Source organism: Balaenoptera acutorostrata, chromosome 2 (genome assembly GCF_949987535.1).
Source record: "Balaenoptera acutorostrata chromosome 2, mBalAcu1.1, whole genome shotgun sequence".
In the NCBI taxonomy this organism is placed as follows: Eukaryota; Metazoa; Chordata; class Mammalia; order Artiodactyla; family Balaenopteridae; genus Balaenoptera; species Balaenoptera acutorostrata.
Window position 1 is genome coordinate 59,000,715 of NC_080065.1, and position 24,466 is coordinate 59,025,180.

General features: G+C 38.7%; 2 protein-coding genes across 7 annotated transcripts in view; both read left to right on the plus strand.

Moving 5' to 3' along the window:
- The window catches only part of LOC103000259 (general transcription factor IIH subunit 2), a 28,188-nt gene extending 10,407 nt beyond the window's left edge, over positions 1-17,781 (plus strand). The window contains exons 9-16 of one of the 3 annotated variants that reach the window (XM_057540814.1): positions 551-641; positions 808-895; positions 1,395-1,502; positions 3,054-3,117; positions 4,821-4,924; positions 5,495-5,597; positions 7,783-7,822; positions 17,644-17,781. In XM_057540814.1, coding sequence (XP_057396797.1) covers positions 551-641; positions 808-895; positions 1,395-1,502; positions 3,054-3,117; positions 4,821-4,924; positions 5,495-5,597; positions 7,783-7,822; positions 17,644-17,700 — 655 coding nt within the window. In that variant the 3' untranslated portion in view covers positions 17,701-17,781. Of the gene's footprint in view, positions 1-550; positions 642-807; positions 896-1,394; positions 1,503-3,053; positions 3,118-4,820; positions 4,925-5,494; positions 5,598-7,782; positions 7,823-9,996; positions 10,740-17,643 lie in introns of those variants that run through there. The other 2 variants (XM_007175961.2, XM_057540815.1) reach the window with 2 other exon arrangements.
- A 21-nt stretch (positions 17,782-17,802) lies between these two features.
- The window catches only part of NAIP (NLR family apoptosis inhibitory protein), a 39,737-nt gene continuing 33,073 nt past the window's right edge, over positions 17,803-24,466 (plus strand). For 3 of the 4 annotated variants that reach the window (XM_007175959.2, XM_007175960.2, XM_028164958.2), the window contains exon 1: positions 22,592-22,658. The gene's annotated coding sequence lies outside the window, so the exon portion shown is untranslated. Of the gene's footprint in view, positions 17,909-22,591; positions 22,659-24,466 lie in introns of those variants that run through there. The other variant, XM_057540813.1, reaches the window with a different exon arrangement.

Sequence of the window (24,466 nt, forward strand, 5' to 3'; positions counted from 1 at the left end):
GAGAACAGTTCATCACATCTTAAAATCCCATAAACCGTCATTTAATTAAATGGTACACAAACATTACTGTTTATGAATATTATGACTGAATCAACATGAGATTAAATTAGTCTTTAAAAAAGAAGTATGTTACTATTTTCAAGCCACACATATGCACCTTAAAGTTGATTCCTATAGTATTGTCATACGTTCCAATGTACACTTTAGACTTTGTATGAAACAAATCTATTAGAATGTAAGCTTCATGATGTCAGGAGCCTTGTTGGTCTTGTTTATCACTTTATCCCCAGAACTTAAAAGAGTATTCAAGAAATATTTATTGAATGAATAAGTGAATCAATGAATTTTTTTTAAGTGTGTAGCTTATTTTAGAAAAATTGGCATTAAGGTTTTTAGAGTATACTCACAATTCATTCCTTTGTAATGTTGAAACAAATGGGGTTATTCTGTAGTCTAAGTGTGTAAACCATGTGTACTGTTGTTTCTGAGTTAAGTTTTTTATTAGTGTAATTTGTTATACCTAATTGGAGTGGTTTTTATCTTTCTTTAGACACATGCCCGGACATACAAGTAGAGAAGTCCTAATCATCTTTAGCAGTCTCACAACCTGTGATCCATCTAATATCTATGATCTAATCAAGGTAGAACCAATAATTTCTTCATAATCAAAATCAAAGTTACAACTCTAAAGAGAATTCTATAGTGAATTTATTACTAGTTTTCAGAACATTCTATTTTTCAAACACATTAATTATTCAATTTTTTTTTCTTCCCTCAAAACTCTCCATTTTCTTGGATTTTACGAAGACCCTAAAGGCAGCTAAAATTAGAGTGTCTGTTATTGGATTGTCTGCAGAGGTTCGGGTTTGCACTGTGCTTGCTCGTGAAACTGGTGGTATATATCTAGAATCTTCAATATTTACTCATAATTACTATGTAAAGTAACAGTTTATTAATTAGGATGTTTTTATATGTTTTTTAAGCCGCTAAACTTAAATCAGTTCATGTTCTGAAGTCCAAAATATGGGTAGTTACAGTAAATATATCACCGATTCTATAAGCTATCATCTCAGAATGCGAGGAATTTTCAGTAGTTATGTCAGTGTTCAGAGGAAGCATTAGAACTCTTGAAAAGCTGGAAATTTTACTATATTAATACTTAGTGAAGAACTTGTAACTTGGCTTTAATTAAATTATAATTACAGTTATTCCTAGAGAAGTCAATTTAGAGATGTTATTTAAAGTTTTTGAAAAATGATAATTTAACTTAAGTATTTACTTTGAAAATGAACATTTTCAGATGGTAAAACTTTTACAGAATTATATAGAAATTACAGTTCATTCTTATGTCTGGAAAGCTGTTGTTTCTTCTCTTTTACTTCTCATCTTGTTAGGCACATACCATGTTATTTTAGATGAAAGCCATTACAAAGAATTGTTGACACATCATGTTAGTCCTCCGCCTGCCAGCTCAAGCTCTGAATGCTCACTTATTCGTATGGGTAAGTATTTATTTTGTGTTATTTAAGTAATTAATTAATTAATTTTTATTTTTAATTTTCTTTTCGGCCGCACCACTTGCAGGATCTTAAATAGTTCCCCAACCCGGGATTGAACCCCGGCCACTGCAGTGAAAGTGCCAAGTCCTAACCACTGGACTGCCAGGGAATTCCCTATTTTGTGTTATTTTAAAATAGACATTTAAAAAAATATATTTTGACTCAAGCTAGACTTTCTATCTCATTTGCACAAGTTATTTTAACGTTTGTTTCTTGTATTTAACTTAAATGTTTTATAATTAGAGAAAATTATGCTGTTGAAGCAATTTTGGGACATACAGAGAAGTAAAAAGAAAATTAAACTCACTTGTAGTCCTATCACTCAAGGAACACTACTGGTTTTTTTTTTTAATTGTTAAGGTTAGAAAGGTATAAAGACACTGTGTTTATAGAGAAATTCTTGTATTAAGAAATCAAAAAAGCTATAAAATCTGTACTGTTTTATCAAAGCTATGTAATACAATTATTATTTTATAGTAAACATTTATTTGTAAATTGAAATTGAAAAAGCCCAACTTTTTTGTAATTTGTAATTGAAAAAGCCCAACTTTCAATACAAAAAGAGACTCCTTGTTTAATGTGCATTTTTAAACTGTCAGTGAGATGGAATGCTTTTCTGCCTTGTTTTTGGCCATTTATAGTACTGTTCAACCTCTCTTTCCTGTTTCCTCATCTCACGTGATATTAGTATCTATTTCATTGTGTGTTGCAACGATTGAGTTAATACAGACCAAGTATTTAGAGTAATGCTTGATATAAATACTCAGTACATTTTAGATATTATGTTGGCTAATCTTTTGGATTTACTGATACATTTCCTTAGCCTATCTTAAAGTTATTTTTAAACTTATAATAATTCTCCAAATTGATTTATTAGAACCATTTAGGAATATCAACCCATTTTCAGTCACCTGATACAAATGTTTTTTCAATTGGTCACTTTCCTTTACTTTTATTTATTTGTTTTGAAATGTAGATAGGTTTAAAATTTTTATATAGAATGAAATTTCTCTTTTTTTATGGTTTCTGCTTTTCTTAGACTTGTTTTCAGAATTTAAAAATATATATGGAAAATAAACTACATGGGTTTGGACATTCCAAAATTTTTAACTAGAAGTATGTTCTTATATAAAATGAAAGTAGACTATATTATAGACTCCTCTGTTATATCAAAGTATTTAAAAATTACACACATTTTCTTTTTAAAAAGCAGTGTGTTAAGTGTTGTTAAATTAGAAAATATGGATATGAACTTTAGAATCTGAGGCCATATGTATGGACAGATCTTTCCCCCATTTCCTCCACTATTAATTCTTTTTCAAACTGGGAATTACTGTCAGTTTGACCGTGCTATAATAAACATATCTAAAAGGCAGGAAAGAGAACTTTTGCACAACTTAGTGGGCTTTCTGGTAGGAACATTTTTAGGTTTCTATTACTAGAATTTTTCTGTTTCCTTGGGGAAAAAAAAGTAATACATTTTCTTCTGTGAAGGATTTCCTCAGCATACCATTGCTTCTCTGTCTGATCAAGATGCAAAACCCTCTTTCAGTATGGCGTAAGTAAAAACCTTGAAACTGTCCGTGATAATGTTTTTACATTGTTAAGTCCTTCCTGTAAGTTATAAATTTAAAAGATGGACTTGAAATGTAATGGCTTTTGTAGAAGATTACTTTCTATGTAGCTGTAAAAAGGAGAGAAAACTATATATACTTCTGTAATATTACTAAGTAAAACAGTAAGGTAGAGAAAAGTGTATAGTGTGCTACCAATCATCTAAGAAGAGGGTGGAGGTTTGAGTAGACACATTCTTGTTTATATTAATAATAAAAATAGGAATGAAACCAAAAAGTAAAAAGTAAAAAAATGTTTACTAACGCAATGTGTGGAGAAAGGCAAAGAGATAGATCCTAGACTTTTCTGCATATAACTTGTTTTAACTTTGGAGCTTTACATTTTACATAATTATAAAACAAAAGTAAATTTAAGAAAGTAATTCTTAAAACTCTTAAATAAGAAATAAGACTACTGTCTTTAGCTATAAAAGTGTAATAGGGACTAGATTTACACTTCTGTCTCCTTGCAGAAAACCAAACAAAATATACAAAACTGTGGTTTTCGTACATTGGACAACAGGCAGTGCAGATAATGATCCCTGCAAGACGGGAAACAAATGAGGTGGGCCCTCTGATTGCAGCTTCCTGCCTAGAGAGAATTTCCAGGCTGCTGTGCAGGGAGGGAAGACCCACACAGAGCCAGGAGGTTTTGCTCCGTTCAGAAACAAGGTTCAGAGTTTGCGGGGGTGGGGTGGAAGCGACTACCATTTTGCAGGGCAGAGTACTCAAGAGTAAAGAGCTGCACAGAGAGCTCTGGAGAGCTTCAGAGACCTCCCCACGAGTCATTAGCTGAGTGTTGATCTGTACATTCCTGTCCAGAAACTCCTGGAGGCCAGGGAAAGAAGAGCTGGAGAGGAGCAGCAGAACAATCCCTAGAGCTCACACGGGGCAGGGAGTAGTTCATGTTCCCACCAGTCAGTGTGGAAAGGCCTCTTAACACCACAGGCATTGAACAGAGTCCACAGTCATGAAACCAAATTAACTCTAGACTAGCAGCTGTTCTGGACAGCCTAACAAACTTAAAAGCAAGTCTTGGCATCAAACTATTTCACAGTTACTTAAGTATATTCCAGAAAAAGCCACAGTGTATTTAAGGCAATGCAAAAAAAAATCCAGCACCCAAAACAGAGCAAAATTCACAATATCTGGCAACCAATCAAAAATTACCAGTCATGCAAAGAAGTAGGAAAGTATGACCCATAACAAGGAGAAAAATCATAGAATGGAAACATATCCAGAAATAACACAGTTGATAGAAGTAGTAGGTTTGGTGTTAAAATAATTATTATAAATATACTCCATATGCTCAGGAAAGTTGAGGAGTACATGAGTATCATAGGAGATATGGAAGATAGAAAGAAGACCCCAGTCAAATTTCTAGAGATGAAGAATACAGTGTTTTAGATGAAAAATAAGCTGGACTAGGATTAACAGCAGATTAGTTACTGAAGAAGAGGAGATGAGTGAATTCAAAGACATTAATGGAAACTATTCAAAACAAAATGCAGAGAGGAAAAAAAAGACAAAAATGAACAGCGTAAGTGAGCAGTGAAACAACTTGAAGGTTTTAAAATCAAAGTGGCTTTTGCTCTAACTGCTCACATCTTTATATATCACTTTTTAAAAAGTAATGTTCCCCCCACAGGCATCTGGATAGCAACACTGAGCCAGGACTTACATTAGGAGGCTATTTCTGCCCACAGTGTCGGGCAAAGTACTGTGAGCTTCCTGTTGAATGTAAAATCTGTGGTAAGAAACCAAGTGTTCATTATCCAGTAAATTAATCTTGAATAACTTCTTACCTATATTGCTATTAAAATAAATATAAATATTAAGCTCTGCCTATGTTTCTGGATTTAATCTGTGAAAAAAGACATAGATTACTTTTTTTCATTGTGTGCCTAGTACTCCATTTTTAAAAATAAACATGGCATTCTAAAAGAGTTTCCTAATTCTCTTTCTGAAAAGAATTATGTTCTTTAAAGGCAGTGCAGTAGATCTAGTAGACGTTTTTGCAGCTCTTCATAAAATAAATATATATATAAGGAGAATGAGAAGTTAAAGTAACAGAATTGTAGAATTTTATTTAATTTATAAGTAAGGAAATATGCCAAGAGAGGTCACATACTTAGTGACAGAACTAAGACTCCATCCTGGAGTCTCCTTTTATGGCCACAGGTAAACTAAAGAAATGAATGCCTGCAATCCTAAAAAAAAAGAACTTGAAAATATTTAGCCTAAGTTATATCATTTGACATTTCAGCCATCATCTTTATGAGGTTTGGGTTATTAAATATGTCTTTCTGCTTTATGTGTTAGGTCTTACTCTGGTGTCTGCTCCCCACTTGGCAAGGTCTTACCATCACTTATTTCCTTTGGATGCTTTTCAAGATATTCCCCTGGAAGAACATAATGGAGAAAGGTACATGAGTTTTGATTAATTTGTATCTGTTACAAGTGGTAATGTTTGAATATATTGTTATTACATTAAAAAAGAGTCATATTCACTTGGTCAAGATTACTGCTAATATAGAAAATGAGATGTAGAATGCCTTGTTTATGACTGGAATGATTCATTAAACAGATCTGGATCTCCAGAGATCTATTAATTTCCCTAAACCCATCTATGCGTAGTAAGAGTGGTGGTATGTTGGTAAATCAGCGCTCCAAAAAAGAAAAAAAAAAAGCCCCGATTTGTAGCATTTGCTGATTTCCATGGTGTAAAACTGGAAGATTTATCCAGAAGGCCTAATATCAAAATAATATAACAAATAAAGAAAAGATCAAATGAAGAGTATGAAAGAAATATTCAAGGATATTTTCTACTATCGAAGGAAAGAACTTTCTAGATTGAAAGGGACTGTCAAGTGCCTGACATATTGAAGGCAGACCTGCACTAAAGTGTATCATTGTGAGATTTCAGAATACACAGCAAAATACTAACCCTAAACATTTCTGGAGAGGGAGAATTGGGTCACATGACCTGGAATTAAAATTGTTTGGCTTCTCGTGAGCAACACTGGATGCTGACAGGGAGCAGTTTCCTTCAAAATTTGGAATGAGAATTATTACCAACCTGAATTATATACCTAACCAAGGTATTTAAGTGTAGGTAGAATAGGGACTTCCCTGGCAGTCCAGTGGCTAAGACTCCGTGCTTCCAATGCAGGGGGTGTGGGTTCGATCTCTGGTCAGGGAACTAAGTTCCTACATGCCGCGCAGCGCAGCCAAAAAAAAATGTAGGTAGAATAAAGGTATTTTCAGACTTGTAAGGTCTCAAGAGACTTTCTTAGGAAACTGTGGAAGAGATGATTCAAAAGAACTGAGAAAGAGAATGAATGAAAGAGAATAGGAATATTTACCTAATTCAGAATTGGCTAAAGAAAGCTGTAGGATGATGTCCTAGAATGACACTTGTATGTCAGATATGGAGAACAGTCAGTCCTGTTTGGAGAAAGTCAGAATGCTCCAGGAGAGATGTCACCAGAGGATGGAAACTATATAATTCCTGATGTAGCTGAACATAACAAGAGGATATTCAGACTTCTCAGGGATCGGTTGGGGCTGAGTTAGTGGTAATTAGAAAACTTAAGCTTATGAATAACAATACAGTTATTAACTCCAGGAAAAAGTGTTTTACAGAGAGGAAAATTTGTATGGCATGGCTCAGCTGAATATGTCTATATAGTCATAATAAACTAAACATTTAATATTGTTCTATCCAAAATGACTTAACAAATGTCAATCTCAATTCTTTCTATGTAGTTATGTGTACCCATGCTATTGGTTCAAGATAGCTGAAAGAGAATTAAAATCTCATCTTCTATAGTGGGAGGATCATAGCCAATGGCCTATGAAAAAAACCAAGAGGTAGCACTATGAGCATTTGCTCTGGAAATGAAGTGGGGGTGGGTAGGGACAGAACTGCTCTCTTTTGTAATAAATTTTGAGAACTTTTAATTCTTTAAACCATTCCTTGAAAATTAAGCCCTTAGGCATCCATTTTTATGATAAATTAACTTCTATCCATCTAGACTTGTACCAGCTGTCTGCTGTCTTTGGAAAAGTTGAAAAATAATCATGCAAATCATTTTCTGTAGGTCTTAATTCCCTTGCAGAATACCAGTTGAGAAATCATATTCATATTTAACCTTGATGAAAATAAAATAAAATTTGTTTAAGGAAGATTTTAAGCTGTCACATGACCTTGGGATTTACTGTGGAATTTTCTTAAATTACTGGTATTCTTAATTCCTTCTCCTAAAAATCATATGTAAAGATAATTACAGTTGATCCTTGAACAACACGGATTTGAATTGCAAGGGTCCACATACTTGTAGATTTTTTCCATAAATACATACTACAGTACAGGATCTACAGTTGGTTGAATCCTCGGATGTGGAACTGCTGATATGGAGGGTCAGAGAGCCAGAGGGCCAACTGTAAAGTTATACTCAGATTTTTGACCTTGGGCATTGGTACCCCTAGCCTGCGTGTTGTTCAGGGGTCAACTGTACTTAGTAATAAGAGAATTCTTGTTGAAATTTTCCTGAGCTATTTTAATGAGTGAGTCCTTAACAAAATGATTCTTAAACTTTCTTTTTCAGATTTTGTTATGCCTGTCAGGGGGAACTGAAAGACCAACATGTAAGTTCATGTGCTTTGTAAATATTAAGTATTGTACAATAAATATTGAGGAAATAGTATTATAAGTTTTCAATAGATTGTTGAAGACCAGACTCATATCGGGTTATTCCTCAAAGTATAACAGTAGGTAGAGATAAAATGGGAGCTGTTACAAACAGTTGTTTTGTAATTCTGCATTCTTATTTTGCTATAAAGATATTTTAGTACTTTGTCTTCAGTTTGCAAGCTAAACTGAAATACTGAAATATTAGTTTGGAAATACTAAAAGTTTTTTTCTCCATGATATACTTTAGGCACTCATAACTCATTTTGAAGTTATCGTTTAAGGTGACCACAGACCAAAGGTTATCCCCCCATTGTGCCACTGAGAAAATATTTTTTAAAATTTTGATGGGGCCAATTTGAACATATAAACTTATATAAAGTTGCAAATAAGATAGATCACTGTCTAGTTTTAATTTTTTGTTAATTTAGTTACATGTCCATATTTAAAACTATACTTTATAAACTATATAAAATATTAGTTGAAAGGATGGCTTGTTTTATTCTACACTCACATTTCATAAAACAGCTGTATCCGAGTTTCCTGGTGGTCTAGTGGTTAGGATTCGGTGCTTTCACTGCCATGGCCCAGGTTCAATCCCTGGTTGGGGAACTGAGATCCCACAAGCCTTGAGGCATGGCTAAAAAAACCCCCCAAAAACCCAAATATATGTATAAAAAAACCAATTAAAAAAAACAATTTTATTAAGTTTTACATGCCTCTTTGACATCAGTAGCTGCATCCTCACTAGAACCACTTTTTGACTCATTTGAAAGTTTTAAAGAAGACACCATCTTTTTTTTTATAAATTTATCTTATTTTTATTTATTTTTGGCTGCACTGGGTCTTTGCTGCTGCGCGCGGGTGGGCTTTCTCTAGTTGTGGCGAGCGGGGGCTGTTCTTTGTTGCAGTGCGAGGGCTTCTCATTGCAGTGCCCTCTCTTGTTGCAGAGCACGGGCTCTAGGCGCGTGGGCTTCAGTAGTTGTGGTGCATGGGCTCAGTAGTTGTGGCTCGCGGGCTCTAGAGCGCAGGCTCAGTGGTTGTGGCACACGGGCTTAGTTGCTCCGCGGCATGTGGGATCTTCCCTGACCAGGGCTCGAACCCTTGTCCCCTGCATTGGCAGGCGGATTCTTAACCACTGTGCCACCAGGGAAGTCCCCAAGGGACTTTAAGGGCTCAAAAACGAAGTTATTCCCTCATTTCTTTTTTTTTCCTTTTATAAATTTATTTATTTTATTTATTTACTTTTGGCTGCATTGGGTCTTTGTTGCTGTGCGCAGGCTTTCTCTAGTTGCGGCGAGCAGGAGCTACTCTTCGTTGCGGTGCACGGGCTTCTCATTGCGGTGTCTTCTCTTGTTGCAGAGCACGGGCTCTAGGCACGCAGGCTTCAGTAGTTGTGGCACATGGGCTCAGTAGTTGTGTCTCGTGGGCTCCAGAGCTCAGTCTCAGTAGCTGTGGCACACGGGCTTAGTTGCTCCGCGACACATGGGGTCAATCTTCCCAGACCAGGGCTTGAACCCATGTCCCCTGCATTAGCAGGCAGAGTCTTTTTTTTTTTTTTTTTTTTTTATAGAAAGTCTTTATTTATTTATTTATTTATTTATTTATTTATTTATGGCTGTGTTGGGTCTTCGTTTCTGTGCGAGGGCTTTCTCTAGTTGTGGCAAGTGGGGGCCATCTCTTCATCGCGGTGCGCGGGCTTCTCACTATCACAGCCTCTCTTGTTGCGGAGCACAGGCTCCAGACGCGCAGGCTCAGTAATTGTGGCTCACGGGCCCAGCCGCTCCGTGGCATGTGGGATCTTCCCAGACCAGGGCTCGAACCCGTGTGCCCTGCATTGGCAGGCAGGTTCTCAACCACTGCGCCACCAGGGAAGCCCGCAGGCAGAGTCTTAACCACTGCGCCACCAGGGAAGCCCCCTCCCTCATTTCTAAGGAATAATTTTTTGGAAAAAATTAATTGCCTTCGATTTGAGAATATATAGTACATTGGAACTAATAAAGTTGGTAGGTGAGTAGGGAAAAAGTGATAGAGATATAAAAGAGCAAAGCAACTTGAATGTCTTCTAACTATGCTGTACTTAACTTTTGGAAACTACTTTTTAAATTTAGTTTTCTTCTTTTCACTGCAGGTCTATGTTTGCACTGTGTGCCAAAATGTTTTTTGTGTGGACTGTGATATTTTTGTTCATGACTCTCTCCATTGTTGTCCTGGCTGTATTCATAAGATTCCAGCTCCTTCAGCTATTTGATTCCAGCATATAATACACATTGAATGTGTTAAAAAGACATTTGCGACTGTAAATAAAATGATTCTTTAGAAGAAACTCCAGTGAAGAACAGTTCGAAAGGAAAGTCTGATCTAAGAAACCTATTACTTTAAAGCTTCCTCTAATGATTGGTAATGATTGGTAAAGTATTTACTTAATGATGTATATCTAATACCGCCATTTTGGTGGTTTGTTATCTGAGACTGGCTTACCTTTTATAGTTCAGGTTAATGAACTATCCTTGTTAGCCTCACTCAGGTTCATACCCAGGGACTGTTTAACTTAATCCCCCTCAACTTTCCTACCCTGGGTCATCAGAAAAATGTAGGTGAGAATGTATGATGAGGTCCATGTTTCAGGTTCAATGAAGATATACTGTTATAGGCAGGACTCTTTCTAGGGTATACCCTTCTGAGAGTGAATCAGGTTTCCATAGCAAAGGTATGTTTATTTTAAATCTACGAACTTTAGTCACTCTAAGTTGAGTTTCACTATGATATTCATGATTTTATAAATAACAATTCTTAGTGAAGAATGTTATCAGTAAAGACAATGTAATCCCACTCTGGAGAGTCTATTCAATAAATCTTGGAGGAAGCCCAGGAATATGCATTATTTTCAGTTTTATATATATATATATATATATATATATATATATATATATATATATATATATATATTCTTTTTCAGATTCTTTTCCCATATAGGTTATTAGAAAGAATATGTATTTTTAGCAGCACATGTGTGCACACACACACTAAGACATAATTTGACCAAAGTACAGATCTTTCTCCCAAGAGTCATACTCTCTGTGCCTAGACCCAAATGGTTCTTTACAAGTAAGCAGACTTTGGCTCTAGGTAACCAAATTAACTGCTGTCTTCCTTCCTTTTGCTCTGTCCACAAGAGGTATCAGTGACTTGAAGGAGATGCCTTTAACATAATCAGAATATTTTATCTCCCCCTACTTGAATTAAAAGAAAGGCCATGAGTAGGCACCTCTTGAAAGGTTACTTAGAAATATATTAGACACACACTCACACTACTGTATATAAAAGGGACATTGAGTGCCTTTTGGGGGGCTGCTTTATCTCTTTCTACAATTTTGGGTTTTATTTGTATACTTGATAAGGTTAAGGTGAATATTTTAGTTAGACGTAAGGAGGAGTTTCCAGTCTCAAAATTATAGAGAGGGCTTCCCTGGTGGCGCAGTAGTTAAGAATCTGCCTGCCAATGCAGGGGACACAGGTTTGAGCCCTGGTCCGGGAAGATCCCACATGCCACGGAGCAACTAAGCCCATGAGCCACAGCTACTGAGCCTGCGCTCTAGAGCCCACGAGCCACAACTGCTGAGCCCACGTGCTGCAACTACTGAAGCCCGCACGCCTAGGGCCTGTGCTCTGCAACAAGAGAAGCCACCACAACAAGAAGCCCGCACACCGCAACAAAGAGTAGCCCCCTGCTCGCCACAACTAGAGAAAGCCCGCGCACAGCAACGAAGACCCAACGAAGCCAAAAATAAATAAATAAATAAATTTAAAAAAAATTATTGAGAAAATCCTGGTTTGTTTAAGATTATAGAAATAAAAATGGTGATCTAATAATACTGTTAGTTCTGGCCTTAGTTTCCCTCATGGAACTCCACAGTATACTACAATAATGAAGGAAACTTTTTAACATTAGGAATCTTTCTGAATAGTATGTCTTTCTGAGTTCTGTTTGATTAGAAAACTCCTTAAAGCTTAAAATTCGTTATAAAAATTAGATTTATTTTAAATACTTTTGAATGTATACATTTCACTTCATATTCTTTTTTATTTTCCTGAAAGTCGTTTTCTTTTAACTGAAGCATTTAGTCCATTTATATTTAATGTGCCTACTGATACATTTTGGTTTAAATCTACCATCTTACTTTGTGCTATTTGTTTCAACTACTCCATCTTCATTTTTCTCTTCTTTCTTGCCTTTTTTTGTTTGTTTTTTAAAATTTATTTTATTTATTTTGGGCTGCGTTGGGTCTTTGTTGCTGCGCGTGGGCTTTCTCTAGTTGCGGTGAGTGGGAGCTAGTCTTCATTGCGGTGCGCAGGCTTCTCATTGCGGCGGCTTCTCGTTGTGGAGCACGGGCTCTAGGCGCATGGAATTCAGTAGTTGTGGCACGCGGGCTGTAGAGTGCAGGCTTAGTAGTTGTGGCGCGTGGGCTTAGTTGCTCCGTGGCATGTGGAATCTTCCTGGCAGGGATCAAACCTGTGTCCCCTGCATTGGCAGGCGGATTCTTAACCACTGTGCCACCAGGGAAGTCCCTCTTGCCTTTTTTTGGATTGCTTGTTTCCCACCATTCTTTGTTTTCTTAAACTAGTTTGGAAATTGTATACTCTATTTTTTTTCTTTTAGAGGTTATCTAGAAATTACAGTACACATAATTCCTTAACTTGGGTCCTCTAGAAAGTAGAACCTCAGGCAAAGGTGAAAGTATTGTTGCTTTATTTGGGAGATGCAGATCTAGGGAAGTATGGGTAAGGAAAAAAAGGGAAAGTGAGACAAGGAAAAACAATATGTTATCACAGTGGCCAGGCTTGATGACAAACTGTGAAGAGTCATAGGAGTCTCCCAGCAAGTGTGTTCACTTAGAGTTTGGGACTTCTCCAGAAGGTTTATAAAGAGAAGCTGCCCCTCTGCACAGTCTACCGAAGGGAGGAGGGGAGGGTAATGCAATTTCCTAACTTTTTCCATTTCCCACTAGCCAAGGCTTGCCACACAGGGCTGTGTCATCTGGTCCTTTGGTAACTGCTAAGGAAGCCAGCTGTCAGGCTCAGTGGTGTGGCATTGCAGCCAACTCTGGAAGGTCAGATAGGCTTGGTGTGGTTCAGTTTGGACTCCAGCCCACTCAGGAAGCTGGGCAAAGGCAGCAGCAGTGCAGAGGAGGAGGCGGGCAGCACCTTGGAAAGAAGGGCGTGACCAAGAGAATCTGAGGAAGCACTGCTTCCAGTACTCCTTCATAACATCAAAACCTAAAGTTAACTTGTACCTTTACCCTCCCCACGGATAACACATTTAACCTCACTTTCCTCCTTCCTCACTTATTTATTATTATTGTTGTACATTTAATTCTTTTGGTGTTTCACTAGACATTTATATTTGTTTTAATCAGTTAGTGTTTATTAAGATTTAATCACATATTTACCACTTTCATGGCTCTTGATTTATTCTTACATCTCAGATCTGTTGAGGATCATTTTCCTTCGACCTGAAGTGCATTCTTCAGAATATATATACTAGTGTTCAGAGTATATAGTATGCTACCTGTTATGTAAGGAAGAAGGAAAAATAAGAATATATATTTGTCTTAGCAAAAAGAAACAGTGGAAAACAATAGAGAAAGTTGATGAAACCAGAAGTTGGTTCAACCAATTGACAAATATTTTGCTAAGTTGACCAAGAGAAAAACAAAGAAGACTCAAATTACTAAGATCGAGTGAAAGAGGAGACATCACTATGGACCTTACAAAAATAAAGATTATAGGGGAATACTACAAACAGCTGGACGAAAGAGTGAATTTTAATGGGTATAGCGTTTCTTCTTGGAGTGATGAAAATGTTCTAAGATTGATTGTGGTGATGGCTGTTCAACTCTGTGAACATACTAAAAACCACTGAATTACACACTTTGAATAAGTTAAGTTACATGGTACGTGAAGTATATCTCAAGAAAGCTGTCTTTTAAAAAAAATGAGGGAATTCTCTAGCGGTCCAGTGGTTAGGACTCTGCGCTTCCATTGCAGGGGGTATGGGTTCGATCCCTGGTCGGGGAACTAAGATCCCACGAGCCGCACCACGTGGCCGAAAAAAAAATTTCTTTTTTTTCAATAAAAAGAAACACTGGAAGAATACATAGGGAACTAATAAAAATGGTTGCCTGGGGTGGTGGTGTAGCACAGTGGAGAGTAAGAATTATTTTTAAATATTTTTATATAGTTAAAAATTTTAAGCCCTGTAAATGAATTAAGTATTCAAAAATAATAAAACTTATGGAATCCTGGGAAGTTGTGAGGGATATGAAAGTAATGTAGCTAGTGTTAGCTGTTAGTTGAGGGCCTGAAAGCAATCATGTTCATCAAATAAGGTAATAGGTATGGAACTGGAGGTTGGAGGGGAACTGTAATAAAATTTATTTTTCATTTATTTGGGTCGTAGTGCAAACAATACATTTCCACCTATATGTGGCAATATGTGCACTGTTTCTGTTTGTTGTGACCTTGTTTGCCCTTGAGAATAACTACAAGGTGAAGATTGCAGTACTATTTGGAGGCTGAAGAAGAGAGATAATTAGATTAAAAGCATGTAAGTCCTGTATTTAAGAAGCACAGGTGACCCACTCTATATCCGAGTACATGCCATAATCAAAACACTAATGTATGTTGAAACAGTGAGGGAACAACAGGGCTTCTGCTGCTCGGAATGGCAGTAGGGAAGAAGAACTGTAAACATTTTGTAAGATTTCTCAATACTTTGTGAAATTCCTCATGTTTGTGATCCTATCTGTGTTCAGCTGTCTGTATCTCTGTAATGATCGGCAAATTTATAACATGAAATAATTTCTTGAGTGGTGAGAAAGAAAGGGTACAACCAGCCCTTGGGAAGTGGGGCGGTAGAATCCCATGATCTTTAGTAGGTGATAGAGTTTAGGTGAAAGGGCAAGAAGTTTGAGTCCCTGAGGCCTATAGTAAGGAAGAAAAGGGCACAGGAGATTGTCATGCTTCTGGGAAGTAGCCTCGGGAGTGCCCTGATACCCCTTTTGGGTCCAGTTCTATAAGAATAGAAGACTCATTATTTTTTTTCCACATTTCCTAATTCTCTTCTTGGGAGACTGATGGGGTGGGTCCTTATGGGATTTAAATTCTTGATTTCACGTGACTAAATTGTTATTTGAGTCACACCTCAGGCCAGAGCCCTGGAAGTAATGCACAGTTTGTTCATTTATTCATTAATTCACTCAACAAACCTTGTACACCTGCTGTCTGATGAGACCCTAGCCTTCAGGATATAGACACCAAGAAGAAGACACAAACCCTAACCTTGTGGCTCTGTGACCCTCCCAGTCTAAGAGGCAGACCTTTAAAGACGTCCGCGTGGGGACTTCCCTGGCGGTCCAGTGGTTAAGACTCTGCACTTCTACTGCAGGGGCCATGGGTTCGATTCCTGGTTGGGGCACTAAGGTCCCACATGCCGCGTGGCGCGGCTAAAAAAGATAATAATAATAATTAATTTAAAAAAGTGTGAAAGTGCTAATGATAAACTAAGTGCCTGGGAATGCAGAAGAGGGTCTGTAAAATGGGCTCAGATGCAAATTCAGATGCCCGAGGAGACCAGGCAGGTAATGCAAATACTTGAAAAGGGGCCAGGTAAATTCAAAGTGGTAGCATCTGGAAAACACTGGTTCCATGTAAAGGAGGCAGCCTCTAGATGCTGGGCTCGGGTAGAAGAGAGATGTCGATTTCACTGTACACCTTTCTTTGTACCTTTTGAATTTTATACATGTGCATGTTACCTAGTCCAAAAGAAAAAACGTTTTTTTCAAAGGAGGTAACTATTACTCAGCCGCAGCCTATTTTTTCTTTCTGGGAATGTAGTTTCCCTCGGGCAGTATATTTTGATACTTAAACAGAAACTGAAAAACTGGATTTTTAAGTGAATTCTCCTAAGTTTTAAATGTTGATGTCTAATTTTTTAAAACCACATGGGCTAAATAAAACTTGCTTGCAGGCCGCCAGTTAACACACTTTGGCCTGGCCAGTCTCTTCTCTGTCCCTTATTAGGGCAGAGAATCCTTTAACTTTTAGGTGTCAGGCTTTTCTGGGATATACCCATTTTAGGGGATAATTCAATTTAGATTTTAGGTTATTTAGAATGGATTCTTTAGAGGAAGAGGGAACTTTCAAGGATCTCTGGAATCGGCGATTCTAAGGGTGGTGTCTGTCTCGGTAGCAGGTAGCATCAACAGCATCACCGGGAACCTGTTAGAAATGCAAATGCTTGGGCCCCATCACAGACGTATTGAATCAGAGACTCCGGGAGTGGGCCTAGCAATCTGTTTCAACAAGTCCTTCAGGTGACTGTGATAAATGCTAAAGTAGGAGAACCACTGCCTCTAATCATATTACAGAGATACATAGATAACTTAAAAACGGGTTCCTGGTCATAGAATTCTGAACTTAAAAAAAAAATTAACTCAGGTAGCTTTACAGAAACCAAATCCCAAACCTGGAATTGATTTTTCATTTCTTTCGATTCTCCTTAAGAAGTTATTTGTATTAGAATAAAAAAAAATCATAGTCGAGTTATAATTAACAGACGATAAAATGCTCCCATTTTAAGCGGGCAGTTTGATACCTTTTGACAAATACACACATGCAATGACAACTATGATCAGAAGAGAACACTTTCATCTTGCCCAACAGGCCTCTTTGCAGTCAGTATCCCCAAGGACTTCTAGTCCCAGGTGCCACTCATCTGTGTTTTCCATCACTGTAGATTAGTTTTGCCTGTTACACAGTTTCTTACAAATTGAATCATACAGTATATGTGGCTTCTTTTGCTTAGCATGTTTTTAAGATTCATCCAGGTTGTGTATATAAACAGTTTTTTCTTTTTTACTGCCTACTAGTATCCCATTGCATGGATACTTTATCATTTGTTTATTCCCAATGGCCATTGATATTGTTTCTGGTTTTTTGGTTATTATGAATAAAGCTACTATGAACATTCCTGTATAAGTCCTTGTGTGTTCGTATGTTTCCATTTTTCTTGGGTAAATACATAGGAATGGAATTGCTAGGTTGAATGGTAAGTGTATACTTAACTTTACATGACACTGCCAAGCTGTTTTTCCAAAGAATTGCACCATTTTACACTCCCACAAGCCATGTATGATGGTTTCAGTTGCTCCACACATCCTTAAACAAAAGTTGGTATTGTGCAATCCAAATGTTAATTTTTAGAACATCTTCACAACCTTAAGAGTAGGCGATGATTTCTTAGGACACAAAAAGCATCTATCATAAAGGAAAAAATTAAAATCAGGCTTCATCAAAATTGAAAACATCTCCTTTGGAAGACACCATTAAGAAAACAAAAAGACAATTCACAGACTGAGGGAGTATGTTTGCAGTGCAAACATATAACAAAGGACTGGTATCCAAAATATATAAAGAATTCTTGCAATTCAATAATAAAAAGGTAAACAACCCAATTCATTTTTATTCTTTTTCTGATTGCACATCTCAGTTTTGTTTTGTTTTTTTTTATTGAAAGACAATACAGAAATGATGAAACGATGTCTAAGGATCCTGGAAATGACAGAGGTCCCCGATGCAATGACATAAAATCTGGCATCAGCACCTGCAATTTATGTTAGGTCTCCTTTCTTGATTGCTGCATACTCTTTCTGGTGTTCAACCAGCTTCAGGAATATTTGATATTTCGTGTCATAATACCTCTTATCCTCTCATCCAGGAAACACAACTTGCCCAACTTGGCTCATTCTTGCCATGGCCTCCTGTACAGAAGTGAGATCCCCTGAGGCACAGGCTCTCAGACGACCAGCATTCACAAGGACAGATTCCACCTCTTGTGACAGGACCACAGGCCTGCCAGTGATGTCTCCACACATTTGCACAGAAAGGGGATTCTTGCTCAGGCCGCCACACAGGAAGAGAGTGATGACAGAGAGCCCGGCTTCCCCCCTGGCTTCTGGACGGAGGCAAGTTCCTGAAAGCAGGTAGAGAATGGCAAGACTATCAAGGTCCTGAGACCGTTTCAATACAGTGGCCATGCTCTTTAGTATCAGATCTGCTAAGGGAGACCCATTGCCATGGAAATCTGACCAAACATGTAAATCAACAGCGAGGAACCCCATAGGCTGAGCCTTCTTAATCAGATCCACTCTGGTATCTGGCTGGAGCCTTGGCTCGTAGTTCAGGGAAGCTGGTGTGGCCCTGTCCCATGTGGTCTATCAATTTTCCAGTAATGCTCTGACCACCTTCATTCAGCCAAGACTCAGGGACCGTGGCTGAAAAACAAGTGCCCCAGATGCCTGGTAGAAAAATCCGGTTTTGTGCCTATCCTCATGTGACAAGATGTTCCACAGATGACGGCCAGCCATGACGTCACTGGCTGTCCCTCACAGGCATGGCGGTGCCCCCTCACATCTCTCCGATCACTCCCTGGGGACAGAGATGCTGGCGGCAGCCATTTGGGGAGCTCATTCCACCATGAGGACACTGGTGCTGACAGGCACCACCCCAGAATCCTCCCTCTACTAAGCAACCCGATTTAAAAATGGGCAAGAGATTTGGTCACCTTACCAAAGAAGATATATGAATAGCCAATAAGCCATTAAATTAAAGCCATAATGAGGTACATACTGATGTCCTAAAATGGCTAAATTGTACTGCTCTCTAGGTGTGTATTTATGTTTTGGTTGAAAAAAGTAATTGAAAATAGTATTATTTTAAAACTCAAAACATCAAATCCTCTCTTCAGATCGTGTAGTGGACATCTGTGAGTGTCTGTTTTTGGCTACCCAAATTTTCTCTTCCTTTGGGGATTTTTTCCCCTTCCTGCCATGTAGAGGCGATATGTATATCTTTTTCCAATTAAGGCTGTGCAGAAGTTTTCCCTGTCACTAGGAGTAAAAGGGAAGCTCTTTCGACTGATAAAGGGTATCCACTAAACATCTACAAACTTTAGAAGAATTCCTACCAAAGTCAAGAATAAGGTATCTATTACCACTGTTATTTTTTTTAAATTTTATTTATTTATTATTATTATTATTTTTTGGCTGTGTTGGGTCTTCGTTTCTGTGCAAGGGCTTTCTCTCATTGTGGCAAGCGGGGGCCACTCTTCATCGCAGTGCGCAGGCCTCTCACTGTCGTGGCCTCTCTCATTGCGGAGCACAGGCTCCAGACGCACAGGCTCAGTAGTTGTGGCTCACAGGCCCAGTTGCTCCGTGGCATGTGGGATCTTCCCAGACCAGGGCTCGAACCCAAGTGCCGTGCATTGGCAGGCAGATTCTCAACCACTGCGCCACCAGGGAAGCCCACCACTGTTATTAATCAACATTATATTAAAGGATATACTCAATTCGACAAGAAAATGAAATGACATAAAAGATAAAACTATCATAATATTCAGATAATACAAATAGCTACTTAGAAAATTCAAGAGGATTTGCAATCATATATTAAAAGTAGACCAGGGACTTCCCTGGTGGCGCAGTGATTGAGAATCCCCTGCCAATGTAGGGGACACAGGTTCGAGCCCTGCCAGGAGGATCCCACATGCCGCAGAACAACTGAGCCCACGCGCCACAACTACTGAGCCCGTGCGCCTAGAGCCCGTGCTCCACAACAACAGAAGCTACCACAATGAGAAGCACGCGCACCACAACGAAGAGTAGGCGCTGTTCGTCGCAACTAGAGAAAGCCCTCACGCAGCAACGAAGACACAATGCAGCCAAAAATAAAGAAATATAATAAATTTATATTAAAAAAAAGTAGATCAGAAAGAGTCCTATACATCTTAAATAAACATTTAGAAAATAGAATAGTAAAAAAAAAAAAAATTCACAATGGCAACAAAATCTACAGGGTGCTACAATAAATGTAATGTGCATTGGACACAGATGTATGTAACATCTATAACATTATAGATGAAAAGTAAGGTAGATTGGGCAAAATTTTACAGGCAGAATGGTCAGCAGTGCAGAGAGGTTCCCCTGACCTCTGAACTTCCTGTAAAAAGAATTGCTGGTCTAGGAGCAGCTGGATGTACCAGGGAAAGTGTTTCAAAAAAACACTGTCCTTGTTATATGTGTTAATACAAAAGTCAGGAGGGGTCAGCTATTTAACAATGATTGCTTCTTGGCTGGGTAAAGGGCCCTGTTGGACCAGAGCTTGGCTAGAGGAGTTCATATGCCGACGAGGCTGGTAACAGCTAGAAGACTTGCTAACTCAGCGATTGGCTAAACTACCAAAATAGGGAGAGCATGAGCTTTCTGGGACACCTGGGTTTGCCTTTCCTTAATATCTAGCCTTTATGGCAGCCAAACACAGTGGTTAAAAGTGCAGGCTCTGTTGCCAGACTGTCTGGTTAATCTGAACCCCTTTGTGCCTGGGTTTTCTCATCTGTAAATTGTAGGTAATAAAAATAGCTACTTCATTTGGACTGTTAAAGGGATTACATGGACATATCTAAGGTTTTTAGAACTGTGCCTGGCAAGTAGTAGGCTCTAAGCAAATTTTAGTTATTATTGGTAATAATTACACAATATTATTGAAATGATTTTTAAAACTATAAACCCAGAAAAATTAAGAAAGCAGGAGGGGACCATCAGCATACAGAATATCTTAACAAATTTTTGGAAGGTGGAAACTCAAATGGAATACTAGTAACCAGTGAAACAGACCAAAGGAGCCCACAGCCTGAATACACATGTAACCCCTGGGAGACTCTGTACATTGTACAGAACCCTGGAGCAGCTGGGGGCCCAAAATGCCAGGTTGAAGGAGGACAGGAATGATGGGAAGGGCTGAAAATCAAGAGACCAAATTAAAGTCTCTGCATGAGACAGTTGGCTCCATCTACCCCACCATCAGACTATTTAATATTCAGGTGTTATTAACACTGAGGCGAAAAATCAGTTGATTCTTCTCTTCTAAAAAAATGGAATAAACCGTTTCAGCTGACTTAGAGGAGCTAGGGTGGGCCCTGGGCATCCCAAAACGAAGAATACTTCAAGAACTGACCATTTTATGCTCAAGGAACACCCCAAATGAGCTTTCAGCTACTAGCTCTGACTTTACAGCTAACCTGAAATCATTTTCTGAGGTGTTTCTCTGACATTGAGGGCTTCTCCAGGGTAAATCTTGGCTCCCCAATCTGTTCTCCATAAAGTAAAGGGCTTAGGTTCAGGTCACACTCATGTGGCTTTTAATCAGAATTTTTAGTCATAATTTTGATCAATCAGCTTTGAAATCGCCTAATTTTCAAACATGAATTGAAAACCAAGGATCATTACACATTTGAGGAAAGTTGGTAATGTGAAAAATGAACAAAAAGGTAAATGGTAATTAGCCTTGGAGGAAACATATCATTCAGGAGGCAGGTGAACTTTATTTGTATTAGTACTGATAAAGATAATTTGTATGTCGGGACCCACAAAATGGGGGCTGCCTCAGTGGCCCGGCCCAAGTCACAAATCTAAACCCAAGTCAGCCTGCACTTACAGGAAACACCTGTCAAGGAAACCTAATATAAACCAATCACAATCCCCCAACTCAGCTTTACCTAGTTTGCCTGACCCTAGAAAACAGGACCTGCTAGACGTTTAATGAATCCCCGACCTCCTAGCCAATCATGCCTCTTCTTTATAAAACCCACTCTTTCCCCCCATCCCTCTGGAGCAGCGCTGTGGGATACTGTGCTCCCCCCAGTCTATGGATTGCTTTCCCTTGACTAAAGGACAACAAACTCATTATTAAGTTGTTTTAATTTTGTCATTTGACAGTATAGGAGAGGTTCATAAAAGATTGCGTTGGCTAAAAAAATCAGATCTTGTGAAAATAAGAGATAACAAGAAAGAGCTGTGGGAAATTGAAAATATAATTGCTGAACTTAATTACTATTGGTGGGACTTCCCTGGTGGGCCGGTGGTTAAGACTCCGCGCTCCCAATGCAGGGTGTCCAGGTTCCATCCCTGGTCGGGAAACTAGATCCTGCATGCTGCAACTAAGATCCTGCGTGCCCCAACTGAAAGATCCCGCGTGCCGCAACTAAGACCCGGTGCAGCCAAATAAATAAATATTAAAAAAAGAATTTTTATTGGAAAGTTGGAAGATAATGAAGAGGAAACCTCCCAGAAAGTAAAGCCAAAGCACGGGAGAATATGTGAGCAAAAAAAAAAAAGAACTTCAGTGATAAATTTCCATCTGAATAATGGGAATACCAGAAAGAGGGAAAAGAGAATAGTAGGCAGTAGGGAATTACCAAAGAAATTATAGAAGATAATTTCCCAGGGTTGATGGGAGGCCCACACGTTCAGCTTGAAACAAGTCCACTGGGTCCAATGAATGTAGAAAGACCCACACTGAGACATGATAACTTTGAAATTTTATAACCCACAGATAAAAGAGAAAATGCTAAAAGATACCAGAAAGATGGAAACTGCCGTCAAAGAAATAAGACTTATACTAGCACCAGAAACATTAACCAATCTTAAATTATTTAGAATAAAACACTTCTGCTGTGGGACTTTGTAGGTTTTTTGAGATCTTTTGGTTCCTGACTAAGCCCTGCTGACTCAGCACCCTAGACCATTTACTGGTGATTTCTCAGAAAACTGCAACTTGTTTTGAGTTTCAGTTCCTCAAATATGTTCTCACTGCTTCCCATTAAAAGACAAAGAGAGCATTCGTATTTACATTATGCATTCTCCTTCCATTTGACTGGGGCTCTGGATAAACCTCTAGGTAAGTAAATTACCATCTCTGGCAAAAGTGCTTTTCTTCCACACCTAAACTTATGACCCTCTTATTTCTCTTGCTCTTGTTTCTCTCTTTGGAGGCAAGAGGACAGGCACTGGAGTCATACAGATGTGGATTTAAATCCTTTGCACGACACAGCAGCGTCACTGGTACTCTTAGCACTTGTAATTAATGAGCATGAAACCTGGAGAGGGCCTTGGAGATCTTCTCTCCTCCTGGAAATGCCCCGGGTAGCAGCAAAACTGACCACTGAACTTTGCTGTAGAAGTGCAGGATTGATTCCAGCTGGTTTGTTGCTGCCCTGTGCTTATTTATCTCCAGGGAGGCCTGGAGCCATGGTGTTGTCTGTCGGCCAAACCTAAATGAAACATACTAACTAGCGATGAATGTAGCCCTGTGCTAGGATCTGAGAGACCAGGGGGCAGTCCGTACCAGCTTGTTTGAGACTGGTCAGGCATCCTACTTTGGGCCACGTGACTGGAGCGGCATAAAAGACCCCTCCTCAGGTGACAGTGTGGTTTCCCTGAGACCAAGGTACCTTGCACATATCTAGGTGGTTCATTACCTAAAATGAAGCATGTCCTGAACAACAGAGAAAGGGTCCTAGAAACTGGGGCTGGAGTCTGAGACCTCTCTGATGTTTGCCTGTATTTTGGGGTTTTATTTTTGTACCCGTATCCTCTACCTTTATTAAATTCTGAAGTAAGTATACTATGTAGAGGCTTGTGGGTTTTTTCAGTTATCTGACCCTGTGTACTTGCTGAAGTTGGCAGTGTGAATGGGATAATGGGAACAATTTTTTGTTATTTTTTAAAATTTATTATTTATTTACTTATTTTGGTTGTGCTGGGTCTTAGTTGTGGCACGTGGGATCCTTTTTTTTTTTTTTTTTAGTTGTGGCATGCGGACTTAGTTGGAGCATGCATGCAGGATCTAGTTCCCTGAACAGGGATGGAACCTGGGCCCCCTGCATTGGGAGCACGGAGTCTCACCCACTGGACCACCAGGGAAGTCCCGGGAACCGTTTTTGACTTAATTTAAATGCTGGCTCTGGCTTTGTTTAGGAGAAGAAAAGATGAAAAGTGGGAGAAAGACGTAGAACCACTGATGCCAGGTTGGCTGCTGAGGCCATCCTGGTTTGAATTTGCCCTAGTACTATAATTATTCATGGGAAGAAAAGCACAGCAATGGAATTTTTTTTTTTTTACTATTTTTTTAAATTTATTGAAGTATAGTTAGTTGATTCACAATGTTTCAGGTGTACAACACAGTGATTCAGTTATATATATATCTATCTTTTTTTTTTTTTTTTTTTTTTTTTTTTTTTTAAATTATTTATTTATTTATTTATTTTAGTTGTGTTGGGTCTTCGTTTCTGCGCAAGGGCTTTCTCTAGTTGCGGCAAGCGGGGGCCACTCTTCATCGCCGTGCGCGGGTCTCTCACCATCGCGGCCTCTCTTGTTGCGGAGCACAGGCTCCAGACGCGCAGGCTCAGCAGTTGTGGCTCACGGGCCCACCCGCTCCGCGTCATGTGGGATCTTCCCAGACCAGGGCTCGAGCCCGCGTCCCCTGCATTGGCAGGCAGACTCTCAACCACTACGCCACCAGGGAAGCCCTATCTTTTTTTTTTAAGATTCTTTTCCCATTATAGGTTATTACAAGATATTGAATATAGTTTCCTGTGCTATATAGTAGATCCTTGTTGTTTATCTATTCTATATGTAGTAGTGGGTATCTGTTAATCCCAAATTCCCAATTTATCCCTCCCCCGCCCCCAGCAATGGAATTTAAAG